The sequence below is a fragment of the Ixodes scapularis genome, unplaced genomic scaffold (assembly GCF_016920785.2).
Source record: "Ixodes scapularis isolate PalLabHiFi unplaced genomic scaffold, ASM1692078v2 ptg001274l_1___fragment_1__unscaffolded, whole genome shotgun sequence".
In the NCBI taxonomy this organism is placed as follows: Eukaryota; Metazoa; Arthropoda; class Arachnida; order Ixodida; family Ixodidae; genus Ixodes; species Ixodes scapularis.
In genome coordinates, this window is record NW_024610129.1 from 1879170 (window position 1) to 1898866 (window position 19697).

Below are 19697 nucleotides of genomic sequence, written 5' to 3' on the forward strand. Positions count from 1 at the left end.
ATACTACCGTAAACAGGAGTTTATAGACAAGCAGCCCCTGAGGTCTTTATAGTTTATAGACAACTCATCTATGACCGTTTTTTATTGACAGTATAACTTACTTGCATTTAAATTTTCTGTCGTCATATTACTAGTATCTGAAACGAGTTTCATACAGGGGGTTTAGATTTAACTCCAAGAAACAAAACAAAGATCAGTGAAGTTTAAACGAGTGTCGTCTTCACTATTTATCAGGCACGGCCAGCACCTCCTAATAAGAAAGCTTAAGTGCTTTCTTGCGTCAGTAAAGGAGGCCACTTTAGGCCAGAGGTTGGACACGAGTACGGCGTCAGCAGTCATCTGGAACTCGTGTCCAATCAATGAGAACCCGACTGTAAGCCGAACGGTGACGCCGTAGTCGTGTCCAATTTCTGACCTCTGGTGGCCTTCTTTGCTGACCCAGGAAAGCACTTAGGCTTTCTTATCTAGGAGGTGTTGTCACGGCGCACATTAGATGAGAGGACAATCGTCATGGTAAGTTGAGTGAATAGCTCAAATATGTTAGTTATATATTTGTGTTATTGGTTTGGTCATGTTGCGATTGCTGTATGGACGAGAATACAATTAGAGGTGAAACCAATTTAAAAAAAATGCCAAAACGTTAATGCAGTTTCAATATTATTTAATTCAAATTTACGTTTTTACGCTGATTTAAAAATTGTGTGCAAATTTCGCACAATAAAAAAAATCCCGCAGTCATTTTAGACACATCGTCGCTTTTGTCGTCTGCGCACCCACTAAGGACATGCCGCCGATATCATGGCGACATCATTGAAACGACTGCGTCACTCTTTCAAGCGCCGTTGTGGGCAGGGCTTGCCGAGCGCTTTTGGCGCGCGTTTTAAATCGTATTAGAGCACGTGAAACTTTATTGATTATCATAGTGGAAAGGATTACTTTTTTTCAGCTTTTTGTTGGATTGCCCTCTAATATTAATTGATGTCAATAATGCAGTTGCAACCTGACCCGTAATAGCAAAAAATAAAAGGTTAATTAACATAGTTTAGTTCATTAGCTAACTTCCACCATGAGTATATGTTCACCTAGGCTAATAGGTCAATGGTGACGACAGCACTCGTTTAACTGTCACCCACTGTCACCTCCTGACTGTTCCAAGTCTCACCCAAATGGATCCGAATTACTACGGCGGGTCATGTCACGTGACAACACAGACTAAAAAAAAGCTGGGCGGGAGTTGGTTTTCGCGTAAAAAAAGTGGTCCCTTGGTTTATGCCTGATGACGTCATTTAAGTGTCATGCTGTCGCCGGTCGTGATCCTGACGGCGTCTCAGCAGCGGGGGTGTATGTGGCAGACGCCTGTTCTGCTGCTGGTGACAGACCACGGAAGCTCCGGCAGCCACGAGTTGGGACGCCGCGAAGACAGTGACACTCGCGTATGCTTGTACTTTTCGCCAGCATTTAGAAGGCCAACCGCAAGGATCGCGACCTCCGACAGCATAGCACTCCCGCTTCTCTGGCGCCATGTATTGCCATTTCAGGTCCATTTTCGATGTATGGGCAGGATAGGACGCGAAACACATCAGGCACCGTAGTAATATAGCGGAGTGCCCAGTCCAACCTGGGTCTGTGAGCTCTAATCTTGTTTTAGCGTCCAAGCAGTCACCGTAATGTACTGGTCCCATGCAGACCAGTTTACTATATTGACTGCTTGGATGCAGGGTGTGACGGAAGAGTCCCGAACATCTGTTATCGCCCAAGAGTCAATGTAAGAGAACATTCCGGAGATATATAATTCCCCCGCAATTGCTGTACGCGTTGTGACCCTCGGATGTACGGCACGTAAAATTATCCAAGAAGCGAAGACAAAGTTTACGTTGGTTGAACAGTTCGTGATTGCAGAACGCAGAGAAGGCAGACGGAAAGCAAGACATGGTTTGGTTTGGAAAGCGTTTAATACCAAATAGAGGGTTGGGGTAAGAAAGAGTGCGCCGGTGACTCCGAGGGCTGGGCGCTGGCATGAGGATTAAGGAGTTAGGCAAGTATATGTGGATGTCCTGCTTGGCCTCGAAAACAATGTCTGGGAGGCTTCGTAACACCCGTCTTTTGTCTTGTTCCTGTCCGGGAGGGTGACCCAACCTTTAAGTGTAGCGATGTCTTGGTATCGATGTTTATTCCTTGCTTCCTCGAGTGCAGGGCGGTCCCACAGTATGTGGGCCATGTCGTGCTTCAGGCCCGTGTCGCACCTCTTGCAATGGTCGGATTTCTACCTTTTTCCCCAGGTCGCAATTCTGGCCGGGTCTATTGTCGCTTTAGCCCTTATTCTTAGTAGAAGTACTCTCGCCCTTCGACCGAAATCCTTCCTGGGAAGGGGATCAGGGTCTGCAGGGATTTTAGTTTTGTTCTGTATTTTTCCCTTATTCGGATCCTGGCTTCTCTGGGATCGTACTCGCCGCGTAGTCGAATGGGGTCGGTACTGGGTCGCAAGCCGTGAATTACCCGTGGTCGTGTGGTACTGGAAGCAGCTCTACTTGCCCGGATTTAAAAAACACGGGACGGGGAATTCGATCTGCTCCTTCATTTCCTGGGATTCCGGCATGGGCCCATCCAGTTCTTGCTTGTACACCTCTATTTGCAAGTTGCGAGACAATATGCTTGATATGGCGGATAAGTCTGCAAGGACTGTTTCGGGTTCTGCACTCCTTGACGGCATCCTGTGAATCCGAGAATATCCAAAGATTCCCTGGTATGCTTTCAGAGTTAATGATGCATTTACAGGCGCCAAGTGAACAGCACGAAGTAGCATGTAGTTCTTCTTGCTTTGTAGAGGACTTGGCTGGGATATTTTGGTGATGATTTCTGTTTAAAGCAGGGAAATCGACTGCGACCGACTTTCAGGGTATCGGTCTCTCGACGCTTGCCATGTCCGTTTAGGCAGCAACAGTGTGGTTCCGGTCCTAGCTTTCAACTAGCTTGATGTGCGCCTTGGCTCGTCTTGCAACTTGCTCGGCGTCTCCCTCGCGGGGTAAGGGCTTGCTGTAGGTGACCTCCGTCAGGTCTTCCCGAGAAGGAAGACTAGCGGAGAGTTTGGAAGGTAATTAGTAGTCTTTCTTAGAAGTTCAACGATGGCCCTGCCTTGGGTTGTGAACTCAAGCCTTTCGTCCTGGTCATCCATGCGAGCCTTTACAACGTCGTACAGATCATTGATGCCGGCTAAAGTCCAGAGCTCACCCCGGGGGGTAAACTTCGGCAGACCCGTGATCTCCCGTCTTGGCTGGTTGTTAAGGGTTTCCAGTCTTTGCCACTGTCCCTTCCTGAGCCAGAAGTGCCTGGCACCATAGCACACTCGCGATACTACAAGGGCCATGTACATCCCTTCGGCAATGGCTACGGTTGCACCTCCTCGGGCACTGCATATTCGCCTAATGACATAAAGTGCCGAGCTGCAGTGTTCGATGGTGTATTCTAGTTAAGCGTAGGCAGATGCGTTCTCCTCGATCGTGATTCGCAATATATTGATCGAGGGAGATGGCTGGATTTTTTTCCGCGCAAGTATGAGGTTCATCTGCTCAGCGATCTTATTGTCTTGAAGTGCTTTCGATGCTATGACGATGTAGTTGGTCTTTTCTGGTGAAGCATTTATCCCCGACCCGGGCCAGATGAGCTTCAATCACGTCCAGTACGTTTTGTAAAGATTCTTGCTGCGCAGCTATGCTCATGTGATTCTTCGACAGGATGGTAACGTCGTCGGCATACACCGTGAATCCTAAATCTTTTATCTTGACGAGTTCGTGCCGCAGGGTGGCCATGACTATGTTGAATAAGGTCGGCGAGAGTGCAGAACCTTGGGGACTCCGATCCGGTTCACTCGCGTGTTAACCCTCTCGAAAAGACCACAAACCATTGTGTATGTTCTCCCTTCTAAGAAACTTTTGATGAAATTCAAGGTTATGCTTGTTAGTCCCGGTGTCCTTGCTTCTCAATTGATCGATTCATGGGGTAAAGAGTCGAATGCTTTTGATGTCGAGCAACGATTGCGTCTGAGTGTTCGAGCTTGCTTTCTTTGCTTCGGATGATGCCGGCCGAAATGAGAATCAGGCTTTTCTGTGTGCCTAGGCTGGGGCGAAAGCCCTTCTGTGCAGGGTGGAAGGCGCTGGTAGACTCCAGAAACCATTTCATGCAAGTGAGTACCATCCTTTCCATGGTTTGGAAAACGCAGGAAGTCATCGACATGGGTCTGTAATTGCCGATATTTCCCTTGGCATTTCCTGGTTTGGGAATGGGAATTACGGAGGAATTTCCTTTAGCCTCCACCATAGCCCTCGTGATATCATGGCGAGCTGCAGGGATCTTCCGACCGTTGCGGTACTTTTGTACCGACTGAAGCCGCTTAGCCCAGATCTTGCGAAGATTAAGGTCGGGTCTAGGGGCGTCTTCTTCCACGCTGCATTCTATAATGGCTCCCTGGAGCACGCTGTGCAGGAGATCTTCAAAGCCGGAGTCTACGAAGTCATCTCCTGTAGGAATTTTTCTGAATTTATCCCAGTGCACGATATTTATCATCTTTATCGTGCCGTCCTTCAATTAACGACTTGGCGGGAACTTGATTGCTATCGTGAAGTGGCCATTACACAAGTTGTCCGGGAGGCATTTCCATTTGCGATGATGCGTGAACGTGTTCGAAGTTAAAGTCATGTCGGGCGAGGTGTCCTTTTGCCCGGCTCTAGCTGCCATCCTGGTCTTCGCGCCTTGCTTATTAACGAGATGAAGTCGAAATGTCTGCATTCCGCCCAGCAGATCGTCCCTCTTTGCGTCTGGTAATTGTAGCCCCAAGCAGTGTGTTGAAGATTAAAATCTCCGCCGTACAGCTTCTGGTCTCTCGGGTACAAATGGTGTAGGTGAGCGATCCACCCGTGGTCGACCTTCTTGATGCCCGGCCTGTAGTAGACCGATACGAATATGATGTTGTGGTGCTTATGGACCGAGGTTCGCACCGCGATGACTTCTTGATTTTCAGTGCAAAACTTCCTGGGTTCAATTTGGTGCTGAGGCCAAACGCTGCGCATGTAGGCCACTGCATAACTTGGTTTGGAGGGGGATGACAGGTCTGTCTGTCTTGTCACTGGGGTGATCGTAGGGCGTGGGTAGCATAAATACTGCCAAAATTTGAATTGTATGGAGTGAGCTTCTTGAAGTAAAAGAACGTCAGGGTGCTCGTCGGGTACGTCCAGTAGTTTTAGTCGTAGCTCAGCTGCTCGCTGGCCGAGACTCCGGCAGTTCCACTTGAGAACCCTTATCATGCTATTGTGGGGACAGGCTGCAGAGTGATCTGGCCTGAGTCCAGATCGACTAGTGTTTCTTGTCTTCCTCTTGCTGTGCCTTGAGCGCCGCGTGAACGTTGTCCAGCTCAGCCTTCGGGAAGTTGAACTTGCTGCGTAGTTCTTGAATTTTGGCCGTCAAGTTGGATGGCGGTGAGGGCATTGTGCCTTGCATCGCTTTGTTGATCCACAAGGAGCCGCTTGGGGAGATCGGGACTCTGTTTGCCCTGACTTCGGCTTCGGCTTGTTGTTGCTGGGGCTGCCTCTGGTGCTGCCGCTGTTGAAGCAGTTGCTGTTGTTCCTGGAGCATGCGCTGCTCTCGGTAGCTATAAACTTCCTCTCTCATCTTCTTGTTGATTCCTTGCCCCGTCGGACATTGGCGGTTCGTCCAAAGATGGCCCTTCTTCTTGCACCTTTGGCAGAAAGGGGTAATGTCGGCACGCAGGTTCCTGCGTAGGGCTGGTCGGGGCTGGGTTTTGAGTTCCGCAGCGCGGGCACACAGAATCGTTGGGACAGATCTCAGCCTTGTGGCCGGTGCGGTGGCAGTTGCTGGATGTAACCGCTTTTGGCTTGAAGGGGGACAGTCGCATGAACCTCTTCCCGTAGACCACGCATCATAATAGTTTCCCACCGTCAAATGTTAGGATTGCAGTATATGATTTTCCGAGCCGGCGAGCCGCAACTACGTGAATCTTCTCGAATTCAATCTCGATATTCAGCGTGTCATCTTGATGGTCCTCTTGGAGGGGGTAGACATCATAGATAACACCCTTGCTGTAGGTAGGGCCATAGGTTCTAAACACCTGGACGGGATTTTCTGTTCCTTGATGGTGACCACCCTAAACTTTTCAAGTCATTCGGTCGATTCTTTCGAGTCCACGCGGACCGAGATCGTGTTGGCCTTTTCGATGAGGTGCATAGAGAATGCAGTGGCTATTTCTGTGCCTTGCAGATGTATCTCCAGTTTTGGTAGGAGCGTCTTGACTGAGACTCTAGATCGCGCCAGGCGGATCTTGTACTCGTACTGCCACTTCTTCGGAGTTTTGGGTCGCGGAGGTGCTTGAAGCTGAGCTGAACCTCGGTGGAGACACTTCCTTTTCCTCTTGCTCATGATTGTCTTCCACTCGTCTTCTTTTTCTTCGGTAGGGTTCGCCAGAGCGCCACTCCCCGACTCTGCGTTCTTGAAGAGTGACGTTCTGCTTTCCGCAGCCACCACGGCGGCGCTAGAATCGCACTTCGTTTCTCTGTGCTTTTCCGGGAGATCTGTCACCATCTTGGCTTCGATTTCTTTTTGAAGTGCCTTTTACGCGGCTCGGCCCGCTTATTTTTTTTTTTTTTTTTTTGGGGGGGGGGGGGGGGAAGGGGGGGCACGGAATTATGCGAGTCTCCGAGGATATTTTTCAGAATTTCAATGAGATGTTATTTTGATATACTCGAGAGGATCGGCCTTTAAAACTTGCTCATCGGAGCCTGGCTGGTTTAGAGATGGTTGTGTTGACTCACTAAAAACAAAGTATTCTGGTACTTGAAACGTCGGGGGCTTGAGAATGGTGGCCATACCCACCGTTTGACTCGTCGGAATCTCCGCGGCAGTGGCGGTGAGCCCATCTTGACAACCGGCGTTCATGTCCATCTCTTTATATTGCCATGGGTTTGTCTAAAAAACGCTGGAAGTGCCGCTCACCTCATTCGGGTTCTCCGGGGTTGCCTCCCCCCCCCCCCCCCCCCCCCCCCCGACAATCCACGTTGAGTTTAGAACTGGATTAGGCAGTCATAAACGTTCCTTGGGGCCGAGCATATCGGGAACGCCAAAAATACGTCCGTTCTCGTCCGCTGCTTTTTCTTCTTATCAAAGCAAGACAGAATAAGTGATAACATTCTTTTCCCTTCGCTTTATTTTTTTTTTTTGTGTGTGTTGTGAGCTTTTAATGAGAGGAAAGAATGAATAGTGCCGCCACCAGGATATGCAAAGCGTTCGAGTCTGGCACGGGCGTACGTCCGAACAGCCCCAGAATTCTCTTCGTTGCAAGGTCTCCTGGGTTCCCCTGGAAAGCTATATTGCGGCAGTGGCCGATAATAACCGGAAAGAAAGAATCACGACGCGAGTCAACATGAGCTCTTCTCTGCGGTGCTGACTGACTTCGCTGGACGACATATTTGAGTACCATGTTAGGAGGGCATGCTGAGAACGAGCTCACAATAATAGGCTGCTAAGAACGGCAGTCTTGATGATGCAGAATTCAAGTTGCAAAAGAACTGCGGAAGCTCACCGTCAGCACGCGCTCAGCAGTCGCGCATACAACTATGGCCGCCAATGAATACTCCCTACGATCCGTTCACGCTTAATCTTTGAATGCGGCCAATGGTAAAAGCACGAGAGCTCAAGGTCGCTGCTTTGAAGCGCTCTTCTGCAGATAGAGCCCTCGCGCTAGAAGTCCATGTCTAAAAGCATATCCTTCTCTATACTGACAAAGCCTGGCAGATAGCCACGAGAAGCGGCCGCGGAAATTGAAAAGGTAGGGCAGCAGACAGCGGATGAGAGGTAAGCCACGTGACAGGCGCCTCGCTGCGGCGAGACGCCCAAACACACTTCTCCCGAGCGATGGAATGTCCGCTCGTGCTCCTCGCTTTCCTCGAGCTGCCGCTTCTTTTCTTGCCGGGTTTGAAAACCATGTTTCGGGGCCTCGCCGCTGTAAAACGTGTGCGCTGACGTCCAAGTTTCCCGAAAAATCGGGAAAGCGACAGAACAGCACACGACAAAATAGCACGCGACAAAACAGCAAACAAGGTCAAAACAGTGCGGCATCAAAAGTGCGCAGCGACAGAACAGGACGCGTCAAAACAGTACGCGTCTCAACAGCACGGCGTCAGAAGAAAACGGCGTTCAAACAGCACAGTGACAGAAGAGCACTTGCCAAATTAGCACAGCGTCAAAACAGCCTGCTGGTTTTCGGTGTGGTTATATTTTGCTACCTATAATATAATAACTTCCCACCCCATGCCAATGGAGTTCAATCCCTTGCCGTTTTCTTGCTATTGATTCTTAATTACCGTAAAAACCCGCATATAATACGAGGTTTTTTTCAAATTTTGCCATGTAAAATTTTCGGTTCGTATTATACGTGGGTCCCAACAATTTTCAGCTTCTATGAGGCGCGATCTGACGCAGTTTGACGTGGTTTCGGTTTCGTAGCAATATGGCGTTCAAAACAGCTATCATCATCATCATTAAAATCACAATGTCCGAGAAGCCACCATGTATCCACGGTCAGGCTAGGCAATGGCGTCGGCGCGAATCGCCGAAAACGATGCTCAGCCGCCTTCATAAAGAAAAGTAATTTTGGTTGCGGAAGACATCGGCAACAGTGCTGCCGGGCGACAATTCGCCGAAAATGAAGGCGGCATCCGCGGATGGAGACGACGAAAGCAAGCTCTGTTCCCGTGCAACGGAACGAGAAGAAGCTTTGGAGGCCCAAAAAACGGCGTGCTCGCCGACGTCGAGGCAAGTCTCGGCGACTTTGTAAAAGAGGAACGTGAACGGCACGTCGCCGTAGACATCAAGCTGATGCAAGAGAGGGCCAGAAAACTTTGATGAGCCGACATTGGGTACAATGGGTTGTTCGCATTATACGCCACGCCGGGCTTTCACTGCGTCGGTGCACGCCCGTCGCTCGCTCTTTCAAGAAGTACGGAATTTCAAATGTGCTCGACGGCACTAAAGACGACTGCCTGAGGGAGGAGGCATCGGACAAGGAGTCTGATGGAAGTGATGACAGTGATTAAGGTTCAATTACGACGCAAATATACGTTTTTCTTAAGACTTCCTGGGTTGCATTTTAGGCGGAATATTTTCGCGGTCCTTAAATTGTTTCATATTATACGCGGATAAAACTTTTTTTTTTCTTCGCGGTCCTCAAATCATGCCTCGTATTATACGCGGGTTCGTATTATATGCGGGTTTTTACGGTATGTGACGGTGAAAGTGCTAGATTTAATCTTTATTGTTTAAATAACAAAAGGTGTGACATATTTTTCCATGTTTCGCTGATTGCAGATGCTGCCCTCTATTGCCTAATGCAAAAAAAAATAACGTATTGATGTACAGTACTTTTTTACACTGCAACTCTTTTATACTACGGAGACAAAAAGAAGACACTGTTTTTTTTTGTATATTTGACCCCGCTACAGAAAAACGTCAATGTTTTTATTTGTTATTTATTTTCTTTTTGCCGTCAGTCTAGCACCCATTGCTCTCGCGAACAGTCTGTGAGCGAACATTGATAAGCAGAAAACTGGAGGAAACGAACCGCGAGCAGGATGACCTCTTAAAATGCCAGCAAAGCATACCCTAACGTTGAGTGCCTTTCTGTCTGAACGCAACCGACTTGAAGAAGGTGTGACCAGTGCCATGGCTATTATATGTGGGCTCTCTTTGTTTTCATTCACTCATTTCAGTATCCCGTGTTCGTTTATAGTGAACTCCCCATTTAGGGATTATGAATTGTAGTTAAAGGAACACTGACAGGGTATTTAAGGTGGCGAAGGTTTTTATTTGTTATTTTTACATGACATATAAAACCTCAATTACACAAAACACAATTTGCGGCTCGAAAGTAATTATCTTTCCACCCGAAAACCGCCGATCGAGAAGTGGCCGGTTTGATTCCCGCTCACTCTCTTCTTCGTGGACACGTGCCGTTTTCTATGGTTTAGACACAACCACCAAAGATAATCAAATTTATGGCTCATTCAAGGCACTCACTCATACAAAGAGTTGACAAAAATATGATGCCCATTTTTTTCGTAGCTTCTAAAAGACTGTAAACAAGTTGATTGAAAAAAAAAAAGTTGCACATCCACGTGCCTTTCGGTAACTTTCTCCTCTATATTTCTTCTTCCTCCCAATCCAGTTTCGGTTTTGGTTTTGAGCAGTTGCGTATTTTGACTTCATTCAAAATATATGTGACGCTGTAGAAAAATATTGATTCTGTAGTTTTCTGACACTATATTAATCCCCTGGCAAACTATTAAAAAACGTTGGGGAGTGGTAGTGTCCCCTCAAAAGATGGGTCTAATGGCGCCACAAGAAGTGATATTCAGCAATGTCACTATAGCTAAAGCGACCTTTCTTTTGTCCCATAAATGGTGTGTAACTTGTATCAGTGATTTCATGCTCCTTATAGTTGGACTGCATAGAATAGCCCTACGATTTTTTTTTTGTCGTTTTATGCTGTCGCGTGCAAATAAATCATTCTGGTAAACAAGATTTTCTCAACTGTATAATTGTGTTTGTCATAGACGTCGATAAAAATTACGCAACGCGGATGTATCTTCAAGTGTTTGTACTCTACTCCATATACTTTACAGTGTACGTAACTTGAGTAGTAGTTTAAATACTTTATGAAGCAGGTATTTGGTAACTTAAATACTGTTATTGAGTATTTTGTACAACTTTGTTTCAAGGGTTTAGTCTGTGTGTACGCGCGCGTTTGTTTCCTATGCGAAATAATATACAAGACCCGCGTTTTTTATGTTTGAAATTTTAGCAAAGTTCTCCTGCGTCGCTCACTTCGCATGTCTGACCTTTTGTGATAAATTAACAACCGATGTACCGCACCGCTGGCCGAACCACCGGCGGATTTTTACGAAGTCCCTCTCCTTGAAACTTTGATAAGTAATGTCTGCTTTACGCACCTTTCTTTTTCAGCTGGAAATCGAACGGTAAGCTGTTCCCAGATAAAAATGAGGGAACGCAGCAGCACGAAAACAAAATATACAATTTATCCTCGCGACAAATCAGTAGACGTGGAATGTGACATGGAGACCGATGGCGGCGGATGGACAGTAAGTATCTCCTCATAGAGGAGAGAATACAAATTGCACTTTTAAAGATATCTTTGCCCTTTTTATTTTGATGAACAGGCAAGATCGTTCAAAAGGGGCAGTGCAACAATTTTAAGGGGTGTCAGTAGTTGATTGTGTTAATGCACCACAACTAAGAGCACGTGAATTGGAGGCTCCAGCTGCAGAACCCCGGGATCCTTGATTCAGTCTCCACGTCAGCCCGTTCAAACTGGATCATTATCATATATCTTTACGAGTTCGTGTATTGCTATGCACTGCGTGGCTCACCCTAAAAACCGCAGGTTAGCATTCGTACTCCACTGGAAACATTTCTCATCTACGGCGTGCAACAATTTCCATACTCTGGCAGACTAACCAAATACTGTTCAAACGTCGTTACGACGAATGAGCACGTTTCGCAATTATCTGCTGAGTTTAAAGCTTGAATTTGAGTAAATGTGCCAAAAACCTTTCTTCGCCATCAACATTCACTAAATGGAGCTTAATAATAATAATAATAATAGCTTTATTTCCATCACTCTTGATAGGGGAGCCCTGTTGTGCTATCGTAAACCCGACGTCAACAAAAACATCCCCTTTTTTCTGCTTTCGTAACGAACCCATAAAAGCGCGTGTTTACACCTCTCCTCGTTAGAAGTTGACTCCCGGCCGCCAAAATCTTCGAGGCCGACAGATTGTGATGTTCGAACACTACCAAACCGGAGCTTTGAAAGTGTTTTAATCCGACGCGGAAACCTCCAGACCACCAGAGAACGAAAATTAACTTTGAGCGGGTTGGTAAAGATGATTTGAAAAGCACGAAACAGTAAAACATGTGGGCACGAGGACAGACAGTGCAGTTATAGTGACCTATAGTTCACTGTAGTAGAGTTCTTTCAACTAGCAACCGACATTTAATGAGGCCCCCGAAGCCACTTACAATGCCTCAGCCGTTTTTTTCCCTCAACCCAAAATCCCTCGGAAGAAGGAAAAAAAAAAAAACCTTCGGAATGAAGAAGAAACCCGGGAAAAAGAAGAGAGAGAAGAAATATAATTCCGAGGACACCTCAGCTTTCTTATGAGTTGGGAATGCGAAAGCATAAATGTTATCTTTCGTTCCCTCAGTTCATATGCAGAGTACTGGCGTGGTCGGCCACGTTTCGCAACTGCCGAGGTTGCGGTCGCTGGCGAAATAGATGCCTCAGGCGCCGTCATGTTCCTCGGTGCCGGGAGGAGCGGAAGGGGCCGCAGCCCCACCCCCCCTCGGCAACGCCTGACACGACAGCGGCGGCCGAGCGCGCGCTCTCGTGTAGCTGCCGCAGCCCCCCCCCCCCCCCCCCCCCCCCCCCCCGCCTTCCCTCCGGCAACGCCTACTACGAAAGCTTTTTCCCCACAGGTGCTCGACTAAAGGGCCCTCACCCGCCCCCCCCCCCCCCTCCCTTGAAAAAATATATTTTTTGAACAGTCCGGTTGGGACACGCGTATCAGGAAATAAATTTTAAGCGAAAAAAAAAAAAATGACACCCATAATGACGGCGCGAGACGCGATTTAAGCGCAGACCGCATGGAGCGTTTTTGCTCGCGATTCAGGCGCGTCGGCGTCAAATCGGCGTCAAATCAACGTCATTTCCTGCGCGCGGCCGCGCGTTTTCGCGGGAGCGTTGCTTTCTAGCCGACCCAGAACAAGACGCGCGCTCCGAGGCGTCGAAGCGGCTCTCGCCCAATAAGGGTCGGTCGAACTATCACGTGATCCTGCGCAGTACGCTGTTTCGTATTCAGCACATTTCAAAGTGTTTAAAAGCATTTTTATTTTCCATATAAAAATTGAAAAGACGCTCCTTTTGTCACACAAACCCGTTCGTGTGTCATTTTGTAGTATTTGTGTCAACATTTACATCGCGTGTTGAGAATGCTGTTATCTGGCAACGCTGATAACGCGCGGCCGGCGGTGCTTGGCTTTGTCTGCATGCGGGTGCCCCTGCGTCAGCTTCCGCGCGAGCGTTCATAGCGCGTCGCGTTTTCGCGTGCAGAAAACGCGCCATGCGGTCTGCGCTTTAGTCGGCAGCACCTCCTTTCCACTTTTTTTCTCTTTCGGCGTTCCGGGCGCGGGGAGGAGCGGCGGAGCGGATTCGCCTTCACGACCGAGATGGCCATTCCGGAAGGACCAGTGACGTCATGGACTTGGCACGCAGAATTTCAAATAAACCTCTCGCCGTCAATATTGCTCTAAATTTCTTTATCACGCCAAATGTATTGTTTGACCGGCGTGTCTTAACCAGATTGTTTGGATTTTTGTTTCCTTTCGGGAGCCTTTAGTTAACGGAAAACTTTTTAAACGTCCTATATATGATTTAGACTTCCGTAGATTACTAAGTAAACCAACTGACTGTGCGGAAGAACCCCTTACCGTATTATACTATGAATACTATCGATGCATAAGTTTCGGCGAACTGTGTGTGCACTCGAGAATCAATAAAAACTATGATCATGTTACAAAAATAACTAATACTTAAGTGAACAACGAAATGACGGAGGTAAGCGTCGTAGAATGCAGGTGCAAATATATCTTTTCAAACGCACTGCTTAATATGACAATATATCTCAAATAAATTTTATTGCATTTATAAAAACCCATAAAAAGCTTCTCATATATGAAAAACCGTATTTTCTTAAAATGACGTTCAATGTTGTAGTTTTAGCTTTTCTTTTCATATTTACAGTGTTGTGTCTTTTAAACTATACTTAAATTAAGAATATTACAGTTTCTAAATAGTCCCTATTAAAAAAAAACAGCGTATAGACGGTATGCAGCAGCTGTTCATGGGTGCCGCCATAACCGACCTTCATTTTGTGTTTCGTCTTATTTTGATCACTTCGCTCCATCATTACCACCGCAGGGCAAGTTATTGCAATTTTAGATTCGACTGTGTCCTTCTCCCCAGCATTGACCTTTGGCGAGGCTCGTCAAAGCCCGTTTTAGTGGCTTGGTATCTCGATTCGGGAAGCCCAGCAATGGCGGTTCTAATCTGTCGCATGTGTAAAGCGTCCCTACATTTTTCGTGCGAATTTTCATATAGCAATATGGGGTACGCGTCATATGGTTGAGACGGGTCGTACGGTTGGTACGGCTGATTTGGTTTGTATGGTCCATATGGTTGTTATGGATGATATTGTTTATATGATTGATATGCGCTATCGGTCAACGCGCTGTTTACAAACAAGCCCTCACGAGGTGTGGGCACAGCGCGTGCGCAGGAACCAGATTCGCCTGACGTGAAACGTCTGCGCCCTAACAGCGCTTTTGGATAGAACCTTCCAATGGATATGTTTTTGTGTCTAAATAATTTTACATCGATAGCTAGCTCGATTAAAACTTGGCCCATTATTGTCAAAGATGCATGATTCAGGAATCCTTATTTTATAAAATGAAATAAAAAGACACACTTCCAGTGTACTTTAACCCTGATATATAAAGTATTAAAGCTGTAAAAAAAATACCAGTGTTGTGAAAAAGATAATCTAAACGTTGCGAGACTCTAAAATATGTCAAAAGTGATAACAGCTGAAATCGTCAGACCTACCTTCTGCCCTTTCATAAACAAAATCTCAAAAACAAAAAACAAATTCTGCAGTTCTAATTTGCAGTGTTGTTCTAGTAACATATTTTAAAAGAACGTATATTTTTTACGGAATCTTTTAGGACCCATCATTTCTCCCTACACGATTGGAGATTAAATCACCCATATACATATATATATACATACGAGAAGAAAAGAAAATCTTTGCTGAAAAGAGCAACAACGAACGGTTTAATCCTCGGCCTTTCGGCCGGAGTCCGGCCTTTATCCGGAAAACTGACGTAGACCGGACGCCGGCCGAAACGTAAAAAAATAAACCGTCCGTTGTTGCTGTTTTCACCAAGGGTTCTCTTTTCTTCTCAGTTATATATATATATATATATATATATATGGGTGGTTTCATCTCAAATCGTGCAGGCAAAAAGGGTCGAATTTTTAATTTTGATGAAAAAAATATATGTTATGGCGCCGTTTTTAAAAACGCAGTCGCCGCAGACCGCAAGTTCGTCGGATTTTTTGTTCGCGACTTATGAATTTTTAAAGAGGCCGCGGCGAAAAGCAGTGTTTTTCACACCCGTCGTGGGTCGGATGTTTCGCTTGATCTCCCGCCGTGGATTTTCAGTCCACATTATATTATCTTTTTTAAAGCACTCTGTGGACACATTTAAAAGGCTCCAATACCATAAAATAATTTTAGGCGTTTTGCTTTTTTTCTGTAAAAATGTCAAAAACGCCCCCTTGTTCAATTGTTGACGAACTTTGACAATTAATTACTGGCGATTTACTTGGGTTACATCAATACTTTTTATGTCCACGGAGAGCCCAAAACACGTTCTTTATATGTATTATAAAATAACTTGGCTGTATAAAATATTCTTTGCGGTACGTTTACGTTAATGTTATGTGAAAACCAAAAAGTACCATTTTTGAAATTGATTTTCTCAAAAAACCCATTTTTTATTTTTTTTATTTTTTGTTCAAATGTAGATGTGATAGTTTTCTATGCGAAAATCAAGTCTAGAAAGTGTATATTTTGTTTGTATGTTTTATATTTAAGCATCAATATCGTACAAAAACATGTTTTTACGGCACGAAATGGACTTACGAATTGCGCGTCTTCAAAAGCTTGGAAATAGTTTTTTTTATTTTTTTCAACGTTCCCACATAAAAATGAAATACAGTATTTCCACCCTGTTATATTTATTGATTATTTAAATTTTATTATAGGCGGCAAGCTACATTGGGAGGAGTTCCAAAAAGAGAAAGCAACACTTCTTAACAGACCAGCAGGTGTCGTAAATTTTTAACGTGTATGAGTCGGCAGACGTCGTATTGATTCGGGGCCCTCATTGGCCTGCATGAACGTCCCGCCCTTTCGGAGCCAGCAGATGACCACGACCTTTCGCGCTCGTTGTGTTAGATGGGACGGCCCGTGACAGTAAAGCGAGCAGCGCACCCTGTGTCACAAGGAGTGAAATGGTACGATTGTGTCGTTGACGCGGCGAACAGTGACAGCCACCCAGGAGGAGTCAGTCAGAGTATTGCACAAGGGAAAGCAAAGGAATCGTTGCCTGAAAGGATGAGGACACCATGGCCTTACAATATCGACGGTCAACAACTGTTCTGCCAGCCAAAACAACGCCGCGTGCGCGCTAAAACCGGCGGCGCGGGACAGAAATCCCACAGACGCACCCACGAAGATGGGCCGGTTTCGTTAGCGATGTGGGGAAATTTGAAACCAGCCATCCGTGCATGCGTGAAACGATACCGCCTGTTTGCCCCAGCTTCGAGCGCCCTATCCTTACCTTGAAACGGCCGTGCTGTCTCTCTCTCTCCGGGGAGATCCGATAGCACCAAAGGGTTATCTATTAAACTTGAGGAAGAAAACGAGAAGGGGCTGTTTAAGTTTAATTATCCCCACCAACCCGCTCATTCTGTCTTTATAAAGGGCTATCTCTTTTGGAAACAGCAAAGCCCGGAGACTGACATTAAAACGAGCGTGTTGGTAAATATACTTGTGTTTGTATTTTGCCCGGAGACTAGTTGGGTCGAAGTCAGCCTCCTTGTCAACTATAACCGTTTGTGAAGAGTGGGCTTCTCCCGAGATGAAAAGTCAGCGCCGGCTGATGTGCTCTTTTGAAAAAGGGATGGGGAAAGAGAAAGTTTCAGTAACTGCAGAAACTACCTCGAAACCTCCTCTCCCGATATGAAGCTTCAGGCATAGTCTCGGTTACCTTCTCGCGCATCGCCTGCTCGAATCTATTCTTCACTTTCTTTCGCACAGCCACTGTTCCTCACAGCCGTCGTGGATGTGCGTAACAGAGGGAAAAACAGATTCGAGCATCATCTGGACGCCGTCATCCTGCCAGACTTCAGTGTCGTGGGACCGACTCGTGTGTGTTTCTTCGCCCCGCTGAACTTAGTTTCTCGGGTGCGATTTTGAACGTTTTTTTTTTCAATGTTTTCTTACTAACTGTTTGTTACACTCTTAGAAAAAAGGGTCAGTATAGTCCTCCCTAAAGGGAGGAACGCTCTTGACACATATGTTCCTTCAGAAAGGGAGAAACTTTCGTCCCTTAAGCAGGGGAGGAAAAGTTCCTCCGTCGACTGCATCTCATTATGGCGGCCACGAATCGAGCAAATCGAGCTCGGTAAGGCTTAACGAGAACACTAAGCCTATTGCACGAAGCGAGAGGAGCAGGAAATAAAAACGTAACACGAGCTTTCCGCGAACTGTATTTATTTCCGAAGTTTCTTTACCCCTGCAGGTAAAGAAACTTACGTTTCGAAAGCATGCAGTCACTCAGTCTTCTCATCGTCAGCACTGCGATGTTCAACGGAGACAACCGGCACTCAGTTCGCGCACTTTATGTCCTACCTTTGCTATTCCTCGAGCCACAATTCCTTCGTCAACCGTTGCGTCAACCGCACATCACGGAGGAGTGAAAATCATTCGCCCGCAAAACCAAAAGCCGCTCTCAAAAATAAGCAAATCCGAAGCAACCTCTTGGCTTATCTCAACACGGTAACACGAAATTATGGCGTAGCCGCGTAGCGTAAAAGGATGTTAAATCGCTTGCCACCAGATGGCAGGGTCAAGCAGAGTAATCGCACGTAGCTAGGCTAGGTGGCGCTAGGTACCGCCCAATTAATGTTTTACAAAAAAATATTTTTATTTTCTTACGCCACAATTACGTTTCCTTTTCTTCGGAATCTCTAACACATGTAGACACGTTGCGCACACTACAAACATCAGGTCAACATATATTGAACGCATACACAAGCATCGCACATACAAACATGAATACAACAGCACACAACCCCGACCACTACTACCGAGCCCTGCGTTTCCGTCTTTTATAGTGGTCGTTTTGAACGTACGGAATTTTTCGGTGACTCCCTAAGCAAAAAAAAAATATTCCGAACATGTTCATTTCTTTCCAGCAATGTCATACATCTGAGGCTATTTTTAATGGCTCAGGGGATGAATCTCTTATTAAAAAGAAGACGCTCGATCATGCCATAATTATTTGAAAGCCAATAAATCGAGCCGCTCCAATGTGGTTCCAAGCCATGAGTTTGTTTTCCCGCATGGCCCTTCGTAGCCAGTATTTATATTGTAGTGTTCGTTTTTCTATTTGTGCTGTTCGCGCAAAGCTGCAATTGCCGTCTTGAATTAATCTCTGTAGAGCGGATATCCACTCAGCTGGAAGTGATGCTTCACGGGCACAGAAATCGCTTTTCGATCAACTTGAATGCAGTCAAAGCCGCGACTTGCGACAACTGTTAAGTGTACGGAGCTGCGCCGTTGCGAGCTCGAAAACTTCTAGCGCTCATGCCAGCGCGCCACTTAGAGGGCAGTTTCTACAGGAACCGTAATATATTTAAACAGTAAAAAAAGGATAGCGTTTTTTTTTTTTTTTTTTCGATTTTGCCTGTCTTTTTTTTTTTTTATGCTAAACTTCCATTATAAATATACGTACTTTCCGTCATACTTTCGTAGTGTTGTCTTTTCCCCAGAGCGCAATCGCTCTCGGGGACCGACAGTCACATTGGCCACTGTAGATAGGAGCTTACCGTTCAGACCAGCGTTCCAACATGACTATCCACATGTCGATCGACTGCACCTAATCCCTCAAGTGGTTTTAAACTCTTTAATGTAAAGCGGAATGTCATCCTGCGACACCCCGGCCCCTCCGATAACGGCGCGACCAGCGGCATCAATGCCCGACAGTTTACGTCATCTCATCTTGTTGTTACACCACTGATACGCGAACACACGGTCACATCGGCGATAATTCCAGTATTCTGTTCACAACCCACAACACTGCCATCACGATGTCGCTGACACGAAGAAATACAGAACCACGTTGACGATGTTGCTGACACGCAGAAGAATCACGTTGAACGCCGGTTGGCACTCGGCACGGGACAACGGAACCGAACTCAGCACGGAAGGCATCCAGGCAACCGGCAGGAAAACCTGCCTTCCTTGGACGCAGTTCCCGCGATTTCCATAGCGTCGAAAACGTCGACACAGTTCCTCGTGGTTTCGCTGCTGTAGTTCCGCGTGTGTCCCGCAAATTGGAGACGGCGGAGACGGCCGTCTTACCCAGTGTATGTAGCGCTGCTGGCACTGCTCCGGAACTTCGCTGTTTCTAGCGGCTTCGTTAGCTCGTTTGATAAAATTAGTGGTAAAAACGTAAATGCAACCGAAATGTTCTGCACGTTTGGACTAGAAGACGGAATTACAGGCGGCCTTCGCTGCCTCTGAAGCTCAATCAACTCAACGTTAATTTATTAAACAACGTGCGCGGTGTGCTCGAAAAACGAAACCGAAAGAAGATGGGTCGGGAGGGCGAAAGCTTTCTCCGGTCTGCCTGGAGGAGGAAAACGTCTCGGTGAATAATAAGGACTTTAATTTTCCTTTCATCGGTCTGGGTTTGTTTATGTGTGTTTT

At 46.4% G+C, this 19697-nt stretch overlaps 1 protein-coding gene across 1 annotated transcript in view; it reads left to right on the forward strand.

The window, feature by feature from the left end:
- Window positions 1–19697, forward strand: part of LOC121046821 (ficolin-1-like) — a 118363-nt gene that overhangs the window by 18208 nt on the left and 80458 nt on the right. The window contains exon 2 of the mRNA XM_042288220.1: window positions 11023–11159. Coding sequence (XP_042144154.1) covers window positions 11023–11159 — 137 coding nt within the window. The remainder of the gene's footprint in view (window positions 1–11022; window positions 11160–19697) is intronic.